Below are 25,386 nucleotides of genomic sequence, written 5' to 3'. Positions count from 1 at the left end.
GGAAAAAAAAAAAAAAAAAAAAAAAAAAAAAAAAACACACAAAAACAAAAAACACCACCAAAAAAAAAAAAAAAAAAAAAAAAAAAAAAAAAAAAAAAAAAAAAAAAAAAAGAAAACACAAAAAAAGAGAGGAAAAAAGAGGAGAAGGAACCACACAACACAACACACAACCACAAAACACACGCCCCGAACAAAACAATTACTACAAAAAATTCCAATATATAAAGAAAAATAAACAGTAAAAAAAACACCCCCCCCTCCCCCTCTCCCCCACCACCACTACCCCCCTCAACCCCAAAAAGCCAATCCCACCCATCCTCCTCGTCCCCAAACCGCCACCCCCACACCTCCCACAGCCGCCGCGCCCCGTGCAAATCCCACCGCCGCTCGCCCGCCATCGCGCGCACTTCCCACGGCAGTGGCGACGGTGTGGCGTCCGCGTCTGCTTCGTTTGGTGGGTTGTTGGGGTTGTTGTTGTTGGCGGTGGGGGTGAAGTCCAGGCGTGGGTCGATGGTGTTGCGGAGGCGCGGGAGCGGGAGGAAGCGGCCGAGGCTGGGGTTTGGGAGGGATGTGGTGGTGTCTAGGTGGTCTGTGTTGTTGTTGGGGTCTGTGGGGGTGGGGTGGGAGAAGGAGGACCGCGGGGTGGTTGTGTTGGTGTTGGGGTTGGAGTTGGTGTCCCAGCGCTTGATGCGGCCCTCGCCTTCGCTGGTCAGTTCGGCCACCGTGGGCCAGTCGCAGTCGGAATCTGGTGCGGGCAAGCCCGGGGCGGTGGGGGTGAAGGGGTTGGCCGGGTGGGAGAAGAAGGGGGAGAGGCCGTCGCGGTGGCTGAGCGGTGCGGTTGCGAGCTGCGGCGCTGCGGGCGGTGGTGGGGGGTTCATTGGGATGTTGCCGGGGCTTGGTGTGTGCTGGTTGAACTTGCATGGATTGTAATCGCTCGGCGTGAAAGTGCTCGCTGCGGAGGGGGTGAAAACCTGGGCGTGAGGGTTTGGCACCTTACGTCGGCGATTGTCTTCTACTGTGAGGCCGGGGGGTTGAGCGCTGGATTCCTCGATATCAGGCCCATTGTCTCCTTCCTCCATCCGGACGTGCGTGTCCTCGTTCTGGACGTTGAGTTGGATGCCCTTTGCGTATCCCTCTTCCTTACCCTTGCCATTGGCTTCCCCCTTACCGGCGGGCGCCCCGTCCAGCTCTAACTTGTCGAGACCCGTGTCATCCTCGCAATTAATCTGTTCCCTTTTGTTATGCCCGTTCTGGTCAAGCACGACGTGTCCCTCGTCCCTGTCCGTGGCCCTATTCTCAGCTTCTGCCGCTATGGTCGGATCATCCGTAAAGTTGATTGGGGTGAAGAAATTGCTGGCCACATTGTGACCGCACCATGTCTTGTATGGAGCCTTTGGCTTGCCCTTACTCATGCCATGCTGAGGTCGATAATCGCTCGGGGTGAAGGAGGAATCGGAATCGTAATCCTCGTCATCAAGCAAGTTATGCCCATGGTGGGCGCCATTGGTGGTTATTTGTGTATTTCCATCGACGCTACCATGGCGGAAGGCAGCATGTGCGGCAACCTCTCTCAATATGGCGGCCGAAGAGGCGCGTTGGTGCCCAGCCGCGTAACAAGGAGGTAGTACCGAGCCCGTGGGGTGGTCGACGACGGCGTTGACTTGCGAATAGGACCAATCCTGGCCAGCATGGGAAAGAGGCTCGATGCCCTGATGTGCCTGGGACGGGGTGTATTCGTGGGGAATGAACTGGAAGTTGATCCAGTCAAACGTGACTGGGAGCGCAGAGTAAAGGAGGGGTTGAACCCAGTTACCAGGCGTGCTGAGGGTGCTATGGGGTGAAAAGGGAAATCAGTAAGTGGCGAGAATAATTGAGAAGCTCTCACTTACTTTGCAACAGGTCCACCCCAGTGGCTCTCCAGGTTAGTGTTTCTAGGGGGTGTCAGTAAAGGCCGCGCGATGAAGGGAGAAGATAAACGGCTGGCTGAACTCACGAGACCGCTTCCCCTTGGGCAACACTCGCCGTGCTCGCCACATCCGCCCCCATCGAGGAACCCCCAACCGCACACGGAGCAGCAGGGCTACCCTCCTCGGCGCGCCCATAATAAACGGGAACAACCCTCTCCTCGGCCCTCCCCGACCTCCCTACCAGAAACACCCTCCTCCAGGCACCCCCTTCCCTCGCCCGTAGCAGCGCCCTCTCCCTCTCGCGCACCTTGGCCCGCAGCCGCGCAGCCCTCGCCTCGAGCATCCCCGCCTTGAGGCCCGCGTACTCGGCCACCGTCCGGGGAAAGAAGGGCGAGCGGTCGAGGTCGACCTTCTCGGCGCTGGTGCGGGCGCGCTTGAAGGCGACGCGCACCCGCTCCTCGTCGCTCAGCCACACGTGCTGCGACGACGTCGACGGCCCCTGCCCCTGCCCCTGCGACAACGACGACAGGCCCGACGCGTCTTGGTCGCTGCTGTCTGCGTCCTCGTCCTCGTGGTCGTCGTCGTCTTCGTTTTCTGGGCCCTCCTCCCAGTATTGGTCTTCTTCTTCGTCGTCGCCGTCGCAGGGGAAGGTCTTGGTGGTGTTGGTGTCCCAGGTTTCGGGTTGGGTTTCCTGTTTTGCCCTCGGGGTGCAAGATGATGATGGTTGGGCCTATGGGGTGACTCGGGTTAGCTGTCTGGACTCTAAAGCGAGGTGAAAAGGTACATGTAATGCCCAAGGTATAACCAAACAAAACTCTAAAATTAGAGTCCGTCTGAAGTAAAACATGAGACTGGACGGACAGGTGCATTGGATGAAATATGCAAGTATATGCAAGGGCTATCAGCCCACCACGGCTTTGTGAGTTGTGTTCAGACTGGGTAGCTCTTACATAGGGCAAGAAGCCGGCGGCCGGCTTGAATTCTGGTAGGGCCGCCCAAGAGTGGGCATGGCCATTGGGGTTAGGGAGCTCTTCTAGTGCGTTCAAATTGTTAGCTTAGGCTCACATGTTTGTGATCCAAAGATAAAGAGTAAGCAGCCATGACAGTTTGCTGGAAACCCAGCCAGTCTTTAGCAACAAGCTGCTCAGCCTAGCATCAGACCATATGAGATAGTAACAGCTCATCGTCTCTTGCTCAAAAACGTCCCATGTCAGGTTTGTTGCTACTGATATGTAGCACAACTTGTAAATGAGAAACAAATGACCATCTTTTTGAGTCCATCTTCAAGTCCACAGCAACGACACAAGCAACTTACTTTGTTCCATTGCAGAGGGTTTAATCTCTGGTTGTGAGGCCAGCTCCGCATCCGGCCCCAGCTTTACTGGGAAGTAAACCGCCAGTGAAATCGGCGGGAACGACATCCCGGCAGTTGGGCGACCAGGGCGGCAGAAAGCAAACTTGAATGCCGAGAAGGCAACCACACACCCACGGCGCTGGGCGGGAGGAGTTGAGGATGGGGAAGAGTTGGAAAAGAAGAAAAAAAAGAGGGGAAGAGGAGCTCGCCGGCGCAAACACCAGCCCTTGGCTACCTTTCTGTTTTGCCGCCAGCTTCTTCCCCGCGTGGGAGAGTCGTGGTCGTTCGTATGGGAAGAAACTCGGCAGGGAGGAGAGGTCACCGATGGTGTTGGAACTTTGGGGGTGGTGGAAAGGCGGCTGCGAGAAGAAAGAGGTAACACCGGCGGGTCTTCGTCGATCAGAGAGATGGGATGGAGGAAGGAAATGTAACTAACCAGGTTTCTCAGGATTCAGATGCGGTGGTGTAAAAAGACCAGGCCATTTCAAGCCTGTAACAGTGAATTATAAAGCGTATTAAGAAGGAGGAGAAGACCACCAAGTTTCACCCATCTTGGGACGTCTCTTAATAGAAAAGGATGGAATCCTATAGTGTTCCCAGAGTTGTGAAGCGAATGCTCAAGCGGTTCAAGCTTTCTCGAACCCGCCACCAAATCTCAGATGAAGCTACTCAAAGAAAGCGGATCACCCCAAGCTTCCATGTGAAACGAGGGGGGCCGGGGTCCAACAAGAAAGGAATCAGTTCTCGAAGTTGTGAACGAATTTTGAATAAGGGAAAGAGGCCAAGGTGCTTCTAAACTACAACTACGGGCAAAACATCAAAGGCAAGACACTGTGCTGAGGCCTCCTAGAAATCAGAATGCCCTTGAGATTTCGAATGCTAAAAGATGCAAGCCTGATCACCAGTTGAAAGAAAGCACTATCATGGTACAAAGGTACCTTAGAGTCACAATGCCAAATCACACCCAAATTCACCCAAACTCGATCCCATCACTCCGCTGTGATAGGTACATCAGGATTATTGTTCGCAGCTAAAGTACAAATATAAGAAGGTGTGGCTTTATATTGTCATGTTGAACTCCTCGAGAGAGGTATATTTCTCATCTTGCCTCATATGGTGGAGGGCTGCGTCGGCTTCGGTGGTCGTTGAGGCCTTCATACAATTTCTTCCGTCTGCCACTGTAGGTAACTAGGTGTGAACAAGAAATACTCGAGACATCAACACCTAGGTAACGCATGTGCTTTGTAGAGATAGTTCAGTGTGTCACTAACACGGATTAATACCCTCGACGTCATCATGAGCACAATACTGGGAATAAAGAGCACAAAATGATTTTAAAATGCTTTTTTTTTTTTTTTCTTCTTTTCTATTCTCCGCTGAAATCTTGATCATGAGTATGTAAAAGGGATGGCTGTAGCACAAGTGGGGGACGAGACTTGGGATGAGGTCAAATCAAGGTCCAGGTCATACCACAAGTTAGCATACTCGAATCATGCAAGCCTTTTGTGAGTGGAGGGAGTGGCGGATCTGCAGCACCAGGAACCTGGTCATCAGCTGGGTAACATATGGGTTTGGAGTTTGAACCTACAGGATTACGCAGTTAGTCCGGGAGATCTAGTCAGCGGAACAAAACCAAACGGACAGATGCCAACTCTTACCTTTTCCAACGGCGGAATTCTGAAGCCTTCGCCCTTTTCAATCAGCTCAGCGCCTTGCACCTGAACTCCGAAGAAACCGTCCGAACGCCAATTGCTCCTGTCAACTCCTTTTAGCAGCTCGCTGCTTACTTTTCGTATGAAATGCCCATCGGTTGCATGTCAGTAGTCAGCCCGACCAGAGTTGAGGTAGTACTCTCGGTGCTGGAGACTCGTCGTAATTTGCTGATCATGCTATCGCTCTTCTTCGCCTTGAAATAGCTTAATTGCGGCTGCGGTTGTTGTTTAAGTTGGTGTTGGTGTTGATGTTGATGTTGATGTTGATGTTGGTGTTGGTAGACCGGGGTGTACTGTGGGGTCGAGCCGAAGCAAGACGCACAGGGACACATTCTTGAGCCAGTCATGGTGAAGTTGAGATTGTGAAGTTCGTTGAGAGAAAAAAGTATGGGGTGCAAATTCTTTTGGCAGTCTCAAGTCCTCAGAGAGCGAGAGTCGAGGGTATTTAATACTTTTTTTCTAGCGTGGCGAATTAGTTAGAGCTCGCTGTTAGTCAAGGCGCGGGTGGTTTGGTCATGAATTGGGTATTAGACTGAGAGGGGGCAACCTTCGGCCCACTTCATGCCCGACTTCAACGCGAAGAGGCGAAAACGATCGATGATGGTATTTACGCCAAGTCCCACTAAGCGTACGTATAATACACCTTACTTCTGTATTGATATTGAAAAGGTTTCCAAGTAAGATAAGGAAGGGTATCTGGGATGGCCCATGTGCGCCGTCGGGGTAGGAAACAAAACAGCCTGGAACTCCTAGGAAGAGTTGTCAAGTGGTGTGAAACACTCAAAGCAGTTATACAAAATTGGGAGGGGAACATCAATGCCCTGGGTGAGCTCCTCGCGGCCTGTGGGATGTTTGAAGTCCCCCACTTGAAGTAAAAGAAACAGGCTAGATCCCTTGAAACAGGAGAAAGCAGCCCCTTTCGCAGGGATAAGCCGACTCGTGCTGTTCTCTTCATGGTCCCCGTTTTTCGGGTTCGATATTTTGGCAACCCAATCTTGTCCACCACCTATCGAATCTCACTTTGCTTCTCGTGTCGTGGCACAACGCTAGCGGCAGCAAGTGGCAGGCGGGCACGGGTGGGGGCCGAGGGGGGTTGTGTTCGGTCCAAACTGGAATCTCGTGTTTTCCCCTCTGCAAAGAGGCAATCGGCCGAACAGGGTAGGAACCATCCATCAAACGCATGTTAAAGATCTTCAACCAATGAGGACGGCGGATTCCCGCATTCCTGCATCGGCCTCGAGAACACGATTGGCCAATGGTGGGCTTGTGATGGGGGAAAAACCCGGACGCCAAGGGAAGCGAGATTGGCAGCTCAGGCTCAGGCCCAGTTCTCTCGACTCATTGCGACAACCACTGCGGAGCTCGCCGTCTGGGTTCTCTTGGGCCGGTAATTTAAATTAAAATAGAATTTCTGGTCGGGACAATGCTGCGAGAAGGAATATACACGCGGCGCCGCCCGTTCGCGCCACCCTCTTCCTTTCTCTCACACTGGTTGTCAAGCGTGCCGGTGCGATTGACGACCTCCAGCATCATCGTGGACATGTGGAACGGGTGAGTTTTGACGGCACCTCCCGAATCTCACTGGGCCCCCGGTCCCTCTTAAGAGACGCAGCGCATTGACGATCAACTTTTGGCTGCAAGAAGGGACGGTTAATTCGACATTTCCGGTTTTCTTTTGGACGAGTCGGGCGAGTTTGGCTGGATAATTGCGACCATGACGAGCCGACCCCTCCGGATCACGCGCACAGCCAGCTTCGATTTTACGAGCTTCCCTCCATCCAGCCCATCGACAAGACTTTCGAATACGGGGTTGGGCTGCTAGCCTGCCATTCGATTCGTGCCCACCGACTGCCGCTCTTTTTTTTTCCGCAGCTCTTGCCCACATTCGTTTTCACAGCCACGCAAGCGCTATGACTAACCCAGGCGATGCCAGCGGGCCATCACTCTTTCAGGCCCGCAGCACCCGCCACAACCATGTCCACAAACCACGATCTAAAACCACCAAGCATCTGCATCTTTCACCAACACCGTCGTTTGCACACCCCCGAGGCCGGATATCACCCTCCACCACACATTCGTTCACCACCCAACGAGAAGCTGCATGGCCGCCAAGGTCGTCGTCGTGCAAACCGTGTCCGTCCGTTCATTACATCGATGCCATCGGGCGCCGTCACTAGCGTCGACACTTTGACCTCGGGATACTGCCGCACCCACCGCGGCAGGCTTGCCGGCCGGTCTTCACTGCTGGGTCTGCCCGCCCCTCGGCGACGTGTTGCCCCACCGTGTCTCTCCCTTCGTTACCTAGCCTGCCTCTCTCTGGCTTGCTTCCCGGTCCGGCCGATGACACGGCATCGCCGACAACATCCGCCGAGTCGTGAGACGTCCTCATCTACTTTGTCTGCGTCCTCGGAGACGCTTGACGTCCACTCCTTTCAGCAGCACGTCTGCATTCCCCACATTGTTCTGGGGTTACCAATTTCTTCGTCGTCAAGTACGTTTCGCCAAACCTGTTCGTTCGTTTTGCTCACCTATTGACTCTTGGTAGCTCGTCCACCGTCACTCTTTGGCAACCATACGATAGGCCTCTTTTCGAACCATTCGCGAACTTCATCTTCTCGTTCCACATTCACTTCTACTAAGAACAGTAGCTCCCTTTGGACTTCAACCACCGATACCGTAACGATCGTCGCCGGCGGAACCGATGACAGGGCAAAAACGAGGCCCTGGGGCCACAGCAGCCGTTCCCGTTCCCGTCGAACCCACTCCCGAACCCACTGGCCTCGCCCCTGAAACTCGAAACGCTGTCGTCGGAGGGGTCGTCGGTAGCATTGCCGGCATCGCGCTCATCGCCGTCGCACTATTGTACTTGTTAAAGTGGAGGAGACAGCGCGGTCAAGGCATCATGTTGCTGGGCGACGAGGATAGGGGCAGGGGTTTCTCATCACCGGGACCGACTAGCCCCAGCAGCGGGATGGGTATGGCCGAGCGGACGGGTGCGTTTGCCATACCCTCCGCTCTCGCCAAGTTGAGCGGGAAACGAGCGGCGATCGACGCACCGGCTGCTGGGCCGGCCACTCAAGAGAAGGGATTCTACAGGGTGTCCGGCAAGAAGCTGGTCTCGGTCCTCGAATCCGGCGGAGACGGGTACACCGACCCACACGATAGCATCGGCAGCGGGTCCTCGTACTACCGAGACTCGCAAGCGTTCTCGGAAAGCTCGAACCCTTTCCAACTTGGATCACCCATGCGGCCGGTCAGCGGCGTCCCCATTTACCGGGACGGCGCCCAACGAACGCCCCTCCACGAACACGGCCCCTTACCGGCCGGGGCATCGCCCGTCCGTTTTCCCCACAACGCTACTACCACCAGATGCCGCCGGCCGCAGTTTTGCACCGCGAGACGGATCGAGGGGCTCAGCGTCGAGATTTATGGAGGACACATGACGGGTGCTCTCGCTGAAATGCTGATTTATCGTTCATGTCTCTTAAGTTACTCAATAATGTCTGGAACAATGGCGTCGGGGACGACGGGGTTTGGCAGGTTTGGTGGGTTGGCAGGTTGGCGCCGAAACACATTGGTCCGGCCTCACTCACGCTCTCTGACTATTTTGGATACACCACCGCTTAAGCCATCTTTTTCAGCTCGGGTTGTGATAGATGTAGATACAGGGCCGGCGGGCACACGGGTACACATTTAGCACCTTGTGCTGTCGGTGGAGTGCGGCGTCGGATTCTGCTTGTGGGTTTCGTTGTACATATTTTCCGAGCAACACTGGTCGGAGTCGAATATACTTGATGGGCTTGATCAGATCCTGCCCTGAAGTTGGTCCTCGGTTCTCAACTTCCCTATCCCCTTCCGCCCACATCCGTGACATGAGCTGTAAGCAAGTGCGGACTACCCAGTGGCAGCCGCCCCCTTGTGTCATCTTGCGTCTAAATACCCGGGCCCATTTCGCTGTCAACGGTTTTCGCTGTCTCATCTACAAGTTGTTATCGTCTGTCCGTACTTGCTTGTACAAGAGTGGGTCATTGAACCCCCAGTTCGTCGATCTCCTGGAGTCTCGCCAACTCTCTTTAGCTAGCGCGGAAATATATTTAGCATAGTTAGTTATAGGAACAGGGATTTACAAAGGTGAAGGACCAGAGTTTTCTTCCTCTCGGACAGGGGGAAAGCTATGGTTTCCTTGCAAGATGGAGAGAATATATGTATTTGTAGTACATAATCATGACAGCTGCAGCATTCCCATCGTGCTGACCTGCGCTGTGGAGCTCCAGGGCGTGTGTGAATAAGGTGATATCGAAGAAAGAGCGTGCTGGCGAGGTGTTCTCGAGGTATGTGAGGAGGAAAATCCTACAAAGTTGAAGCTGAGCCGCTCGTGGTTCGGATCCATGATGGGCATATAAGGTCGATAAAACTTTTCAAATGCGGCGGCTTTCAAGTCTGCGGATGAACTTGCTCGCCTGGACACTACATGGGTTGAAACCTAAATCGGACCTAGGGATAACAACAGAACAAGCTATCTGGCAGCGGCAATGTTTGAGGTCTACCAGACCATTGTCTCAGGAGCATCTACAAAACAATCGAAACAGCGGGGGCATAGCCAAGCCGATATGGTGTACTAGGTACGGGGTTTCAACACAAGGAAGTATAATGGCTAGCGCTGGCATCTCAAGGCTGCGTCCCTGACTAGGTATCTGAGTAAGTATCTAAGCACTTACGTAGGTTGTTCTGGCAGAACACCCCATCCAGCAACTTCTTCAACTACGCCCTAAGCGGCATTATTCCTTTGATCAGGTAGACAGCTCGGGAAGCCCTTAGAGCCCCCGAGGAGAAACGGAAAAGTTGGTGGATGTAGAACTAAGAGGCGATGATAAGGGGTAGCCCGGAGCAAGTACGGAAGGGAAGAAGAGACACAGGGTACACGAAAACAAAAAGAACGGTAGTAATCAAAAGGGTCCCAAAGTGGGCGCGGGGAATGGATACCAGTAGAGGACAAGTCTTAGATTGCCCCTTGTACACACACCTCATGGCATCATGTTCGATGCTGAGGTTGTCATTAGGGTATGTCGATGTCGGTTAGATTTTTCGCTCCCGTCGCGAGGCTCGCCCCTTGACAACAAGGCTGCATTGCGCGTCACTCCTCCTCTCCGAGCTACCCTTCACAACATTCCCCGACACCCTTCGCGCAAAGAGCCTGGGTAGTACGCGCTTACACAGACATGTAATTAATCAAACGCGCCCAACGAGCCTTGCATCGGTCCCACCAGTCTACCAAGGAACCACCATAACCGCCCCTTTTTATCCCCTTTTCCTCGGGAATTGGACCCCCCCCCCCCTCCCCCCCTCGGTAACGACTCAAGCCGCACCTCCCTTCTTTTTGATGAAGTAAAAGAAAAAGGATAAGAGGAATAACGAGACGAGCAACAACACGGACCCAAATCATAGACCACACCACACATACCCCCTCCCACGGGCCACAAGCACACTCATCGCATCAGCAGCACGAGTAAGCACACTACCTCCTACGCTCCACCGAACCCCAACCACCACATCACCAACCACATCATGCAACCGACCCATGCATGGCCCATGGGCCATCCGTCCCAACACCGCCTTCCACCTCGCACCAAAAAACAAGCCGGCCCCTCCCCACCCTCACCCTCGGGCAGTGTCAATACATGTAAACATCCCACACTACCCAAGGTACCTACCTAATAGGTTTGATCGCCATCCCAACCACCCTACCTACCTACCTAGTATACTCACACCCTGCCGCGCCGCATGTCCGTGTCCGTGTCCGTGTCCGTGTCCGTGTCTGTGTCTGTGTCTGTGTCTGCCCGTGCCACGGCCCCCCGGAGGCGAGGGCCGCGTAGGCCGGGGGGGTGGTCCTCCATTCGCATCGCGGGGGCCATCTCGCATGCCCGACAGTGTTCGGGTTTCAGAGTCCGTACGGTGGTGGTGGTGGTCGTGGGGGCGGGCCGGGTGGCATGGGATGGAAAGAATGTGTGCTAAATTGGGGTTGGTGGTGGTGAAACAATGGTGGTGCTGTGCGTGTTATTTTTTGGTGGGGAGTTTTGGTGCTGTGGTGGTTGGGTTGTTGCTGTTGTGGCTGCGGGTCAGCTCAGCCCCAACCAAGCTGGAGTTGCTGTTTTTGGTTCGAGCTGCTGCTCAGCCGGCTCAGCCCTATGGTTTTCCGTGCATGCCCCGTGGTTTGATGGACCCCCTTCGTCGCGTGGTGCAAACGGGGGGCTGTCTTGCTGGGGTTCGTTTCGTGTGTTGTTGTTCCTGTTATTGCTATTGTTGCTGCATTTATATCTGCATCACATCGTTCTGGTTATTCCCATATTAAAAAAAAGACGCAGCTGTCTCTATCTGCCTCGCTTCCGTTGATATCTCTCGTCTGTAGCTAACGGTGATCAGCTCGGCTTCGGCGCTTAGAATTGAGCGCTACGGTCAAGCGCGATTGGGTAGTGTACAAGACAAACACACGCGGGGCCCGCAGGGTTCACAGTGCATACGAAAAGTGAGGCTCGCGAACCGGCCGCCGGGGCGTGGCACGGTAGTTCTGCGTGCGTTTCGGCACCCCCCCGTTGTGTGGCGGGTGCTTCTGGGGGCCAATAATCTGATTGGTGGTATTTCCTAATTCGGCAAGTCGCTGTAACTTAACACCAAAATGTCCCATCACCAACTCAGAAACGGGTGATGATGCTCCTCTCTCTCTCCTGCAATCCCGCTTAATATACCTTTCAAATTGAGCGAACAGTTTTACAATTACCAGGTTGATTTCCGCTGAAAGTAAGCGCCGAGTAAGCCCCGGAGACCCTCCGGCCCGGCCCCGGAATCCGGAGCGGCGGGACCCACATCTCCCGGATGGGGCGGATGCTCGTTTGCGGCTCGACGCCGCAAAGCTTATTGGTCCTGGCTGAGATGTTGACCTGCAACGCCCTGGGCGGCGGAGCCAGCGGGAGGATCAGACGGAAAGACGCGTCATTTCTCGGACTGGAGAAAGAGATTTCGGATGTGAGGCGCAATGATCGATGGGGCCGGCAGGGGGTTAGCGGAAAATGATGGAAGTGTCTGAAATGAAAACGAAGCTCTCTCTATCTATTGATCTAGGTAACAAGAAGAAAATATGAGAATCATGTACAATGAATGTCAGGCGCGCCGTCTCTCGTCTATGCAGTGATGCTAAGAAGTCTACCCAATCCCTCTGAAAAGAATGTCCCTGAATATACTCCGCCCATAACAGGCCAGAAAATATCAAATTCCCCCGAATAAAACTCGCTCGAAGCGTCGCACTGGTGGTGATACATTGGTGATAGAAGCCGGTACGCTGCGATCGGGCAATCAGCAAAGGGTGTCGGGAATGTGGGGTAGTAGCAACGGACTCGTACCGGAAAGTTATTTGTACAAGTCGTAGGTTATCGAAGCAGCCGATGGCTTGCGGTGGTCAGGTTGAATCGTTGTGACAAGCGTAGGCACTCTAGTCGTAGTTTATGTACTTGAACAGCTCTGAACACCTGCTGCAGAGGCCGTCACTGAAGACCTTGCAGACACGGTCGCGGTCGTAGCGCTCGTCATAGACACAGGACCCGTAGACGTGGCGCCGATAGACATCACACGAGTAGGCCATCTTTTGCAGCTCGCTGTGGCGGCAGTCCGAGAACTTGACTAGCTCCCAGGTACACATGGTGAATAGGTAGGTTGCTCCGACTAGAGGATCTTGCTGGTCCCCTAAAGAAGAAAACCCAAGGTGGATGCGAGAGGCGAGGTCGGATGCTGAGTTTGCAAAGTATATACAGCCGGGTCCCTTGAGGAAGCAAGTCGTGTAGATGAGGGTGTACCAGGCTCTGAGTCAGCAGACTGATATGGAGAGGTTGTTGTGATGTTGTGTAATGGAAGAAGGGATATTGGGTTGAGGGTAGAGATTCTTTATAGACAAACATCTTCGTGATAAAGATGCCTCTGAGTCAGGGATGGAGGAGAAGTAGGGTGCCTTGGCTGGCAAGGAAGGCGAACACTCTCGTCGATGACACTGGTCAACATACCGAGAGAATTGAGGCGAGGCACTGAACCAACAGGTCACTTTTCCAAGTTGCGGGTGGTCGCCTGCGAGGTCGGGTGTTCAGCAATGCCCGGAATCCAAACTGTTGGGTCGGGGTGACAGGGGAGGGGAGGGGAGGGGGGCCGGGGTTGAAGGGGGGATTCCGCCTCATTAACCCGTCAAGCTAGAGACGATATGGCACTGTGCACTGTACGACTTACAACAACATCCCACAGACACCGTCCCAAGTCACAAGCATGTCTAAGGGGGGGAGGGTGGGGTCCGCTTTGTGTTACGGAAATAAAGATGCGAGTCCCGCCCTCCTGCGGCGGGAGCAGGGGGCGGCGGAGCGGCGTTGGGACGAAGGAGCAAAAAGCTTGGATGTCTTCGCCAAGGATCGATTTACAGATTTGTTCTTGTTGGTTTGGGCCAGGTAGCATGCAACCCGCGCCGATTGGACAGCCAGATGATCACCCTTACATGTACATGCACATACTTAGGCGAACTGTTAGGTGGAAAGGCTGCGGTAAATTAAGCGCCGAGAGCTGTGATTGGCAGGTTCCCGATCTTTTACTTTGCTACCATCAGGCTACAAGGTCGTCAAGAAAAGGGAGAGAGGTGACACAGGGCCGATACACTCGATGATTGGCAGGCCGGTCTCCCTCGGGCAATATCAACCTCATATCTCTCTCACCCTATGGCTTGCAGCCCCTTTTCTTCATGACTCTCTCTGTCGGCCGCCTGTGACTGCCGCCTTGAGCTTGAGGCACCCATCCACACAGTGCTGCGGTTCTCCAGGTGCGCACCGCCTTGTCGAGGTGCCTCGGACACAACGGACAGGAATTGGCCAATGGTTCACCGTCCCTGGTCTGCCACGAACCCTGCCGTCGATCGTCCCATGTTCAGCCCTACAGTCTGTGGCCATGTGACAAGATGTCCCTACAATATAGGTAACACAAGGGGCAGTCAAGACGCGGGTGCCGCTCTCTGCCAAGTTACAAGATTTGGCAGTGTCTTGTGAAACCCGCTTGAACCATGCATGACTCAACGCCACCATGCTGCGTCCGTCCGATGCGGGAGCCGCATATCAAACATGGCTTGCTCAAGCACATAAGTTATTGAATTCAGTTCTCAACTCGCCCGTGCTTCGGAGTTGACCGATGCACCTGGTCCCTATGGTGACCTAAACCTCAGCGTCGGCCTCCGATGCGTGCGCCATGATCATTCTCTCCGGATCAAACTGGAGGGCCTCCTTTGAATTCTGCCCGGGGTCTTGTGGTCGGCCCAACGCACTGTGAACCCTGCTAGCTTTCTTGCATCTCGAAATCGCTTGACTCGGGTAGCCGGGCTGTGTCCGGCTCGCTTCCAAGCCACGACGGTGCCACCCTCAATGTGTTCAATCTCCGCTTCTCCTCTTTTTGTGTTGGAGATTTTGAGTTGTCTAAGCCCGGGGGCATCCACCGGGCCTCTGTTTCGGCCGCAGACGACGTGGCTGTGTATCTCACCTTTGCGAGACAGAAATCAGTTGGATGAGCTCCCTCCTATATCAAAAACAAAAAAAAGTTTTTCAACCTTTGTTCGAGCCGTGCCCAAAAACCACAGGAAAAGAGACGGCATCCGGGCTGTGAACATTGAACAGTCACTCGGCAGTGGTGATGGTGGTGTTGGTGGTGTTGGCGGCCGACTTGCCACGAACAAGCCACCCCCAGATTGGCCCGTTAACCGCCAAGTACTCGAACCCACCAACCAGAGCATGGCAATGCAGTTGCAAATTGCAGGTGACTTGTGTGATTGGGAGACGAGGACATCGGTGAGAGAGGACACTCATTTATTCCCTGTGAGTAATGGAAGGCATGCCAGGACCGCCGAGCACACCAAGGCAGCTCTCTCCCCTTTCTCCCCGCGGACTCCCCCCTTTCCTACCTCCTGCATCATGTGTGAATGTCTGCATCGGGCAAAATTCTAGAAGCTCGCGAACATCCTCAAACCGCCGTGGCGTCCTGTATCACTCGGGCAAGACCAATCATGGCCACGCCGTCTAATGGTATTGTCGATCATCCCGTCACACGCTTGCTTTGCAACCCCTGAATAATTCCGCATATCCGAGGCATTTCGTTTCGCTTGAGACAACAATCATCTAACAGACTAAGGCTCTGGCGACATTCTACAAGACGATAATCATGTGTGACTCGACGGCATATGTGGACGTTAGAAGGTTTCGAGAAGGGTCTCACGCCAACAAGGTCCGAGATCCGCATGCCTTTGCTGTTGTCTTCAAAGTCACCCTCACCCTCTTGCTCCTGTCGACATATCCGAGACATGGCGCCAGCTACGGAAGACCCAGGTGTCCGAAGCGCCAAAACTCCGCGTGAGGGACCGGGACGGAGTATTACGTGGTGTGGATTAACTACCGCTCACTTTGGAAATTCGAGCTCGACGAGAGACCATGTTGGAATTCTAAATAATATGCAGCAGCGGTCGTGCTCTCACCAACTTTCGAATCCTCTTCCTCCTTCTCGTGGCCCCTTTCTTACCAGTACGACCCAACCCCAACAGTTCCGTAGCTTCCCTTAATTATGGACAACCCACTCTACCAACCTTCCACTAAAAGTCTCGCTGACATTGGGCCTAACTTCATCGTCCCCACCATTTCCACCTTCCATTTTATAGTATGTACCCAGGAAGCATCCCCACTCCAAGTCGTACACTCGTATGGCAAGGTTGTGCGGGTCCAGGTTCAAGGTTGAGGAGGGATATGTGCTTTAAATTAAGGCGGCGCGGGCAACGAAGGTAAACATGGAAGAACGGCCGAAACAAGTCACTAGAGTGTTTGACATCAGAGTTCATATTACTAGCTCTCTACTTCCCTTTAGTGCCTTCAAATTGGGTGGTTTCTTTTGCCCCCTGCTCCTTTTGACCTCCTTGAGTGCCCAGCGGCTGGAGCGAGTTTGAACTGCGACAATAGCAAGAGTATCACGGATGCTATAAGAGATAGGGGCGCCGAGTAATTAATCATCTACGATTAGTCGATAACTTACCTAGCCTAACACTCTCCGCACCGACGGCTGTAAACAGCATATATATGACGCGATTGGGCGGGTACTCCTGTTCTCCATGTTCCTAAAATGAGCCTCAGACTACCTAACAACAATTGACGACGTAAGAACCATCTCATCCATACACTGTATAAACCGGGCCACTGCCAAATACATCCACGTTTCAATTTTTAGTATGATAGTTGTAGCGTCGCCGCTCACTTCTCTCGAGGTCAGCTTGTTAAAATGCATCTTTGTAGACTTCAACAGAGCTGGCGATACTGACCATAGTTAATGCCCTCCTAAGTTCGTTAGGTATACCACGGTGCGCTTTGCATGCGCTTTGCATGCTTTATGGGAATTTGAAATATGGCGGCAACGTGGTGCTCGGGTATAAGTCCAGGATGTACTAGAAGCAATCTACAGAAGGTTGACATGTCATGCATCTAGTAGTCGAGAGTTCGGACCGAGCGGTTGCGCATTACAGCTCAAAATCACCTTCGAGCTGTTGCAGGCCAGCACTTACAGGTCCCACTTGGTATTTCGAGACTTGTTGCTGCTTGCAGCCGTGCTTCTCAGCACTTGGCCCCTTTGTTGATGTAAGGGTTTAACAAGCATGGGGATCTTCCTCTGGTACGAGCAAAGGAATTCTACCGGCAGTACAGATTCAGAATCGTCATATTATTCAGGTCATGTTGGAACACTTCTGAATCGTTCTTGAACGTTATAACTAGTCGATTTGTAGAGCCACCCGCTTTTCACCATTAGAATGGATTGTTAATGAGATAAAGCCATGACTAAAATAAAAACTTGGGGATGCCTCGAGGCCAGTTCTTTCTGAGCATGGAATGATCAGTACTTAAGGGAACAACGCCGACTTGGAGATTGACGACATCCGACGCTTTCCGCCTTCTTCCCTTCATTCACCCCTTCCAAGCCGCTATTTCTCCTCAAGCGCCTCTACCAGTCTTTGCTGCGAACTCTGCCCAAGTGTCGGACTTCCATGCAAGACCACAAACAACAACGGGGTTTTAACTGGACGAGCATAATGTCAACGAGAGCTTTGAACATGTGCCCTCGGATTTTATCATGATAGGATCATGCAAACACACCGGGATGCCTAAGCGACAGAGGCTACTGGCCACCGGTGAGCTCGAGATGCGACCTTCTACCCCTGGCTGACCGCCTTCGAGGAGAAGGATCAGTGCGCACTGAAACCGGTGAAGCCCAGCGACCAGGCTTTCGCTCACTGCCAAGGGGTGGGGGACCACCGACTCGGAGAATTCTGGCCCTTTTTGGGCACACATCCTCTTTCCATCTTGGTCCAGGGCCGAGCAATCGGGGACAACGAGCTCATGGGGGACTTTGGCGGCCGTGGCCGTTTCGCCCAGCGGGCAGGCAGTGGCAGGCCAGCGAAACAGCGAGTAACTTCGGGGATCACATTTACCCGGCCTTGACTTTGCCGCCGGATAAAGCGGGGATACCACCTTGACCCTAGGGCCGATCAACGCCGACGCCATGCAACTACCGGTTCGGGATGCTGGCGCGGGGGGGGCGTTGGAGGGGGAGCGGTTGCCATTCTGGATTGCTGTCAGGAATTCGCCATGTTCATGATGTCGTTCCGGTGAGGCAACGGAGATGTGATGATGGCTCGCCGGGGGTTTGACCCCTCCCCCCCCGGCAAGACGGACGCATTGACAAGGGGCAGTTCACCAGACCAAGTCATCTGGTCGTTGAGTACTGAGGGGAAAGGAGAGACGCGCAGTAACGAGCCACGTGCTAACCCACGAGAGCAATGAGCACCAGTGTCCCTGGTGGTGGAGGCTCCACCATCGTGGCAACGACGGCATCCCGGCGGCATGGAGCGAAGGCAACCGTTGAAAGAAATGGGCCCAGCCCGATAGCTCGGCTGGAATGCGAGGATTAAGTTGCGAGGGGGAAAGCGACGCGGAGCCGCAGGCGGAGGCGAGCGGATAGGCGACTGATGGATGCGAACCAGAGCGGCGGGACCGCAACCGTAGTATCGGGAGCTCGTGAAACACGATCCTCGTGGGGGAAACCTTTTACGGCAACGTTGTTGTCGATTCTGACTCGTATATTGCGCCAGCCCACTTGACGCGCAGGTAAGCTCGCGGCGATGTTCAAGAAGCTAACGTTGCCGGCTTCAATGAGTGCAAGATTGATTCGTCAACAAACAATCTCTGACATTAGACAAACGTTGAACTTTGTGCTAACTCGGCACTAAACACGCCGTTCGGTGACTGCCGTCACGTCAACTAATGGCGGGGCTAGTTAGTTACAGTTCGACTGGGAAAGATTAAGCTGGGATTCCTTGGGTGGCAGTCGGTGGATTTCATTCGGTATTGGTTTGGGTCCTTGATGGACCCAATCTCCGTCCTGCCTCTGTGAGCTTGGTTTGCGACCCGATGGATCTGACCGTTGCTCGACCCAAAGTGCATACGTTACATCAAGTCCGAGGGGAATACCTACACTCTTTTTACCTTTGCCAACGCAAGACCAACATTGGCATCGCCGAACTCAACAACTGCTGTGTGCGTAAGTATGGCATGTACATTAGTTATCTGCGCCCCAGCGAGTCTTGCAGCCCCTCTGGGCTAGCTGCTGAGGACTGGTCATGGAAAAGAAAACTCAATATGCAGCTCGTGCAGTAGTGTAGACAAGGAGACAAGCAACAAGTCAACGAGCTCAAACCTGAACGATAGGCATCAACATTGTCTCGCCTCACTTCTTGCCAAAATATTCTCCGACCTTCCCAAAATGCACTCAAGTGGAAGACCGACTCGGCCAGAAGCGCTTGGCTCTCATGGCAAATCCCCCATTGCAGATCTTCACGTGTCGAGCCCCTGAAACCACACCATTGGTTTCCGCAGAACCCACACAATCCTGAGAGAGGAACATTTTGCCCCTCTCGAAGCTGACCAAATTCCAAAACAGGCAGTAAACCGCCGACAGGCCCTAATTTCTGTCGATTTTAAGAGGGAAAAATGCCCCAAAATGGGAACCAAGTCCCCAATTCACGGGTCCTTCCGCCGATGATATGTGATCGATGCTCGAATGACCCGAAAAGAATTGACAGAAATGGTGAAAGTCAGATAGTTTTCCAACTCCGTCCTTCGTATCGCCAATATCTGCCCGTCTGGTGCTGTTGGCTCTTCTCCTCTGCTCCGTCCTAGGCTGGCTGAGCCTGGCAAAGTGGGTGACAAAATAATCGAGCCACAGAACCCGGTCATTTCATACTAAATGCGGTTAGCGGTCCGCTCTTCTACAAAATATTTGCAGCAGGATTAACACCAACCTTCAGGGGTAGATGCCTTGTTTTTGGTCGCGATTACGTCGTCAATCACGATGTAAATAAAAAAAGGTACTGTAAAATCCTACAGCAAACATTAGATCTTGATGGCAAAATGAGCGGCAATTAGATAGAATTGGGACTACAAATGACTGTGATGTTCAAGATACTGCTGGTTTGGTGGAGATGAATTTTCTGTAGGAGTGGTCTGTGTGGCTCGATTATTTTGTCACCCACTTGCCTGGCAAGGTGGATGGTTTGACTGAACCCCTGTGTTTCGGCAAGGGAACGCGACGGAGCCAGCTCCGGCAGGGATTAAGAGGAGGCCGCCATTGGCTGGTTAACTCCAGTACCCACTATGGGGTTGCTAACTATCTGGGGCAGATGTCGAACCGTCGCTTCAACCCGCGACCGTTTCTGGCTGGCTAGACCAAGTGGGCTTTGGACTTCGCCGCTGCGAGGGTGAGATGCGGTGTGTTGGGGTACTTCGCACGAAGTACCTCGAGACGCACCCTACCACAGTATCTGAGGTACTTCGTACATCTGTACAAATGTCGGCCCGCCGAAATTGTGCCTCCAGTCAGCATGACCGTCGCGTGGTTGTCAGTTGCTTTTGCACCGGATACTGCTCCGCGCGCCTGCGTGGTGCGATGATCGACGGCCCGTTCTTGCAGGGCGGTAACTCCAAGCCTATGCCCGTGTCTCTGGGCCCTTAGCCCCGGCCGTCACCTTGCGGCTGTAGGGTAGTTTGAGGACGTAGTTGAGCGGTTTGGGATTGGCTTTCATGCGAGCAAGGCAAAGAGGAAAGAGAGGACAGGGGAAACTGGAAGGCGCTTTCAGAATCCCAGGCCTCATTTGCATCCGTTCTGGCCAGAGGAGAGGGGAATGAATGACCATGATGTCGGCGCAGCCTGCCGCGCTAGCCCATGGTGGCGGCGTCCGGGGGATTCTTAGCTGGATCGGCCGCGATTGGGCACCCGTTCAGTTGGGCGCCTGCAGCCATTAGCCCGGAAACAGCCACCGGCATTCTCCTTCACGACTTCATCCCAATTGACGCAGGCGATTGATCCCACCATCGCTAGGAACATGGCTCTTATTGCAGACCCCGGGTTTGCCGTAAAGCGCTAACCATGCCGTGCAGTTCTCCTCTTCACGTTCGCGTCCCCGAGTGGCGGTCCCGCCAGGACGGAACAGGCATCGTGGGATCCCCGCTGATCTCTCGCCTCAGCTCGCAGGCCGGGGCATCTTGGCAACTTTGCCATTACCGGAGGGGTCTGCGTGGTGATGTTCGGCCATCCCCGCACCCTTCATTGGCCTTGCTAGGAGCTACGGACACGAGAGGGTACCGACAGATGGATGATTTCTTTCGCGCGCACTTCGGTGGCGTTAACGCAAGGTTAGGGGTTCGTTTCGGGCCCGAGTGAGCCCCGGGCTGATTCCCAGCAGCCGGGGGATGGGTCTCTCCGCCCGCCGTCAACATGCTTCTTCCTGGTGAACTACACATACGGGAACGTCTGGCTTGGTGATGGGTTGGTCCGACAGCTGTCACAACCGACTCGAACTGAGGAGCGACAATGGGTATAGCCAGTAAATGCCGTAGCGGTTGCCGGCCGGGACACTCGGGGTCGTTGGCACCCCGGGAGGGGGTTGATGACCCTTCAGGGTCCGTTCGAGATAACTAGCGTGATGCCCCTGCCGCCAACCACGCGAGGCATTACGCACCCGCTTTGGGTCTTCGTTATCCGGATTGTCTCAGGGTCGGCGGGCGGGCCGATGGACTTTGAAACTAGAGGAGGAAGCCCGGGGAACGATCTTCAAGGATCGAGACCATGTTTTGCGAAAGCCACCAAAGGTCTCGACGGCGCGAACCAGAAAGATACCACCCGCAATTCCCTTGTGCTTGCAGGAGGCTAATGATCTAGCTCTTGGGGTATCTGAAGGGAGGGCGCCACGGCCGGGTGTCAACGATGGGAATCGCAGTACGGGTAAGTAGCTCAAGGAAAAAAATCAATCCCGAGTTCCGGAGGAAAGTTGGGTTGTCGGGCAAGAAAAACCCCTGGATGCTGGATTTTCTTGTTGCCTGATGGGTGAAAATAGTGTGTGGTTGCGGTGCTGCAGCAGGTCGGTTGTCAAGTTGCTTCTATTCTCCTGAAACACTTTATCAGAAGAAGAGGGGCAAAGGGCCGAAGCGACAGAACTCTAACGAGCTAGTTACAAGTAGTTAGTGAGTGTTCAAAAAAGCCAATGGCCATCCCAAGAATACCAATTGAAAACTCGAATGAAAAATCCCCGCCATGTGGATGGATGCGGATGGAAGTGGACGTGCCACTTTTGGAAGCTTCGGCGCTGCTTCGAAAGTGGAAACCGCAATCTCCTGATTTGGTGTGCCGGGTGAATGCTTGGAAGGAACTCGCTGATGGAGGCAAATTTCCACGTGTTCGAAGTTCCCCAAACGGGAACAGCGTCCAGATCTGGCGTCCCACCAAACCCACACCAGCGTTGCCGACCCGCTCGGAGACTCCACATCGACATTCGCTTCTCCGGCAGGATTCGAATGCCGCAGTCTCCTGCTCCGCGTCCAGCCGCGTTTTATCACTAGGTTTTGTGGAATTTGTGGAATTTGCGCCTTTTTCGACAGAGAGGGCCGTGGACTCGGCCCGGTAAGGAGAAGAATTTTCTCTCGTCGCGGGGGAAACCTAATGTACATCTCTCGGCATCAGTCATCAAAATCCACTCTTTCTTCGACATGCTAATAACAAACCCATTTGTAGTGCAGTGTGGTGTCGGTAACTGGTTCCTGGTTAGCGGGGATTCGAACGCCCGCTTTGGTGTAAACGAGCGGTTCATGTGCTGTCGAGCGAACGGCAGATCCAAGGTCGCCGGACAAAGCTTGTGTGCGCCGATTCGTGCTGGATCCCTCAGCGAGTCATGATCGAAGCCAGCAGAAGAGAATTGGGTTGACATGGGATGACAAGGGACCCAGGAAAAACACATGCATGCCCACTGCAACCCACTTCGGGATGTGCAGCAGCGGTCTCGCTGCATGTGGAGGCACATCAAGCGGAGGATGGGCAATGCAACACTTCGTTCACCGGTGCGGGTCTGAGGGGTGGCATCAACGGTCTTGCAGCCCGGAATCTCACCTTTTTGGTGATAGTGCCGTCTTTCTCTTCAGGTACGATGCGCACTGCCTGGTAAAACCGCCCCTCGCAAGATGGCTTTGGTGTTTCCACCGAGCGCGCCGAAGGACCGACGGAGCAGGCTCCTTAGCCAACCCACCCACGTCTGGGATTGAACTCAAATTGCCCCCTAGTTAGTGTTCGTGGCCATAGGCAATCGACACGTGCTTCCCTCGGTGCGCCCAGATCCCACATCGCATCGCATCGCCCAGGCCTGCCAGGCCTATTTCTAGCTGGATTCCACGCGCTGGTGCGACCGCGCCCGAGCTCCTGGGGTAATCGGGAGGGGGGCTAGGAGGCTGCGCGTCAGGCATCGCCGAAGAATTAGAGATTAGAAATAGTGGGTTCAGGACCTCGAACTATCGCGAGGAGCACGGAGCACGGCGACCCGAGCCAACATCAACATCCATCATTGTGTTCTCGAAAAATCAACTACCTCGTGCTTGCTTGGGCTGGGCCCTCGAGATCATAAACCGACCTTGCCTACCTGGGCCCAAAAAATGAATGACAGACGGTACCACCCTAAACAGTAGTGGGTACCTCAGCTCGAGCCGCAGGGGCTCACCACCGTTTGGGCGCTCCGTTTTGCCTACCACCGCAGTTTGTTGGTGGCTTGCTCACCGGCACCAATGGCTCTCATCGAGTCCTGGAACTAATGTCCATCTGTACTCTGGATGTACTGTCGCATGTTCTGCCAGCCTGCTTGTCATGCATGGTTGGCGAGACGGCAAATGCAAGCCTCGACCACGGCACTTCCTTCGCTTCTGCTTCTGCTTCTGCTCTTTTGGGCTGACGTGCGCTGTCTGATGTGTACTGGTACAGCGCTAGGCCTTTTCTAGGTCAACAAGAGTCGAGACAAGCAACCAGCTGCCCGTTTTGGTTGGTTTGGGGGGGATTTGGTGACAGAGCAGCGAAAGTGAGTGAGACACGACGGACAGTACGGGCAGTATGGACGGTGCCCGGTTCGAACGGGTGCTGAGACACAATTGAGGCCCAAACGGCCGAGAACTCGTGAAGGGGGTTCAGTCTGCTCTTCTGTCCTTTGGGCACTGCTTCGCTCCAGGCGCGGTACGAGATGCGCTTTGATGAATCATTGGGATGAGACTGGAGGGCTAACCGCATAGGCAACCACCCGTTCCAATAGACACACAGCACAGACAGACGCAGAGACACCAATGTCTGGAACACTTCCTTCCACCTTCCACAATCCTTGCTCGCTACCTCCCACCCCCTCGGCCCGGTTGACACCCACCCCCACTCTAACTTATCCCTGTCGGTACCTCGTGCTGGGAGTTCCCAAGCATGTATTTCCCGACCCCTACCGCAGTCCAGTCCACAACTCCCACCAAGGAGGTTGCATGAAGTCCAAACATGGGTTCCTGGTCGTGCTTGTCTGTCGAGCGACAGCTTCCTCCACCTGTTCTTGGCCCGGCGTCTGGACCTCCCACGATGCCGGGACTTAAATAAACCTCGCTTCCCACCCTCCACCGGCTCCTCTTCTTCTTTGACCTGCTCATCATCCCCACTCACCTTGACGATTCCACATCCAGACCAACTTACCAACACCAATTCACGTCACCACTCCATCTGCCACTGCAGATCGTACCAGGACATTGTCCCTCGGTCTGCTCAACTGCCCAGCACCACCCCACCTCCCGGAGCAACCCACCGGCCCAGTCGCTCGACCAAACCCGGACCTGTCCTTCTTCCACAACCACAAGCAACCATGTGCGACTATACCCAAAGAGAGTACTCATGCGGCCACTTCCGGTGGATCGCCTCCAAGTGGTGCCGCGACTACACCATCACCCACAAGAGGTGTCAGCCCAACGTCACACACTTCGAGTACCGGGCCGAGGAGCTATGCGGTACGCCTCACCCGTCCCTCACCCATCAACCGAGAAACAGAAAACTGACGTCTTACCCTAGGCGAGTGCAAGCCGAAGGAGTACCCGCCATGGGAGAACCTCATCAAGCGCCCCAAGCAGCCGACCTACTAGATCTCCAATTCCACATTGGAGAGTAGCGGGGGAGGGGAGGGGTTTCTGTCCGCCGCAGTGCGTCACGGGCGACACAATGAGCGAAGGAAAGGGGAGACATGGAGCGGGCCGCGGACACCCGGCGAGGACCAACACAACCCGGCTTCTCTGACCCGAAGCTTTAGGCGGGAGCCAAGGTCACGGCATCACATTGCGCCTTGACTGATGGCCGAATCCCACCCACAACACGGAGCCGACACTGACGGGGCGCACACCAATCCAGCGGGCGCACTGCCGCGCCGCACATGTGATCGATTCATCATCGAGATCTGGAGAAGACTCCCCGGCAGGCCCCCAGGCCCGACAAGACAAACTTTGAATCCCCTCGCTCGGGACCACACACACCCCGCGATTCCCTCATTAGGCTTCCCGAAGCCTCGGCTCTGTACCACCATGTCACAACACCCTCAATTCTTCGCGACAAACCCATTGTTGGCTTTTTTTTTTTATTTTGGTTTAATGAGCGAGGGATTATTGGGAGCGCGGGGCGACACATTGGCGTTTTTGACTTTTCGGGCCTTTTCCAACGTTTGCATCTGTTTGTTGCTTTTTTTGTGTGGTCTTCTCTGAATTGCTTTGATACCGTCTGGGATGGAAAACCCTGGTTTGTTTTTGTCTTTTTGGGATTGGGACAATCCCCGGATGCCTTTTGCGGTGCTGGTGTTATACCATACAGGACTTGGGATTTTGATTGGGTTTCGGATACCACAACTGACAGGACTCCCTGATGCGGAGGGATTGGGGATGGGACGGGGCCGGAACAATGGCATTAGGGTTGATACCGTTGCTTTTACCGCCCACCTACC

The 25,386-nt window shown here is 54.1% G+C and overlaps 7 protein-coding genes across 7 annotated transcripts; 4 read left to right on the top strand and 3 right to left on the bottom strand.

Annotated features, from left to right (window-relative positions):
* Positions 1–199: 199 nt before the first annotated feature.
* On the bottom strand, positions 200–3,328 carry CHGG_10161 (uncharacterized protein; the record flags this gene model as incomplete). Its single annotated transcript, XM_001228087.1, has 6 exons — positions 200–202; positions 348–1,830; positions 1,890–1,931; positions 1,994–2,637; positions 2,858–2,940; positions 3,223–3,328. The coding sequence occupies 6 exons, from the start codon at positions 3,326–3,328 to the stop codon at positions 200–202; spliced, it is 2,361 nt and encodes a 786-aa protein (XP_001228088.1).
* Positions 3,329–4,737: 1,409 nt separating this feature from the next.
* Positions 4,738–5,320, bottom strand: CHGG_10160 (uncharacterized protein; the record flags this gene model as incomplete). The annotated part of the gene is made up of 3 exons (XM_001228086.1): positions 4,738–4,845; positions 4,920–5,016; positions 5,268–5,320. 3 exons carry the CDS (start codon positions 5,318–5,320, stop codon positions 4,738–4,740), a joined length of 258 nt encoding a protein of 85 aa, XP_001228087.1.
* Positions 5,321–8,610: 3,290 nt separating this feature from the next.
* CHGG_10159 (uncharacterized protein) lies at positions 8,611–8,898 on the bottom strand (the record flags this gene model as incomplete). Its single annotated transcript, XM_001228085.1, has 1 exon — positions 8,611–8,898. One exon carries the CDS (start codon positions 8,896–8,898, stop codon positions 8,611–8,613), a length of 288 nt encoding a protein of 95 aa, XP_001228086.1.
* A 1,109-nt stretch (positions 8,899–10,007) lies between these two features.
* On the top strand, positions 10,008–10,846 carry CHGG_10158 (uncharacterized protein; the record flags this gene model as incomplete). The annotated part of the gene is made up of 3 exons (XM_001228084.1): positions 10,008–10,034; positions 10,419–10,479; positions 10,731–10,846. 3 exons carry the CDS (start codon positions 10,008–10,010, stop codon positions 10,844–10,846), a joined length of 204 nt encoding a protein of 67 aa, XP_001228085.1.
* A 4,196-nt stretch (positions 10,847–15,042) lies between these two features.
* On the top strand, positions 15,043–15,389 carry CHGG_10157 (uncharacterized protein; the record flags this gene model as incomplete). Its single annotated transcript, XM_001228083.1, has 2 exons — positions 15,043–15,078; positions 15,162–15,389. The coding sequence occupies 2 exons, from the start codon at positions 15,043–15,045 to the stop codon at positions 15,387–15,389; spliced, it is 264 nt and encodes an 87-aa protein (XP_001228084.1).
* Positions 15,390–19,720: 4,331 nt separating this feature from the next.
* Positions 19,721–20,078, top strand: CHGG_10156 (uncharacterized protein; the record flags this gene model as incomplete). Its single annotated transcript, XM_001228082.1, has 2 exons — positions 19,721–19,824; positions 19,943–20,078. The coding sequence occupies 2 exons, from the start codon at positions 19,721–19,723 to the stop codon at positions 20,076–20,078; spliced, it is 240 nt and encodes a 79-aa protein (XP_001228083.1).
* Positions 20,079–24,267: 4,189 nt separating this feature from the next.
* CHGG_10155 (uncharacterized protein) lies at positions 24,268–24,541 on the top strand (the record flags this gene model as incomplete). Its single annotated transcript, XM_001228081.1, has 2 exons — positions 24,268–24,409; positions 24,471–24,541. 2 exons carry the CDS (start codon positions 24,268–24,270, stop codon positions 24,539–24,541), a joined length of 213 nt encoding a protein of 70 aa, XP_001228082.1.
* Positions 24,542–25,386: the final 845 nt, after the last annotated feature.

Source organism: Chaetomium globosum, genomic scaffold (genome assembly GCF_000143365.1).
Source record: "Chaetomium globosum CBS 148.51 scaffold_7 genomic scaffold, whole genome shotgun sequence".
NCBI lineage: Eukaryota > Fungi > Ascomycota > Sordariomycetes > Sordariales > Chaetomiaceae > Chaetomium > Chaetomium globosum.
Note: the sequence above shows the minus strand (reverse complement) of the source record. Positions and strands in the feature narration are given on the sequence as shown.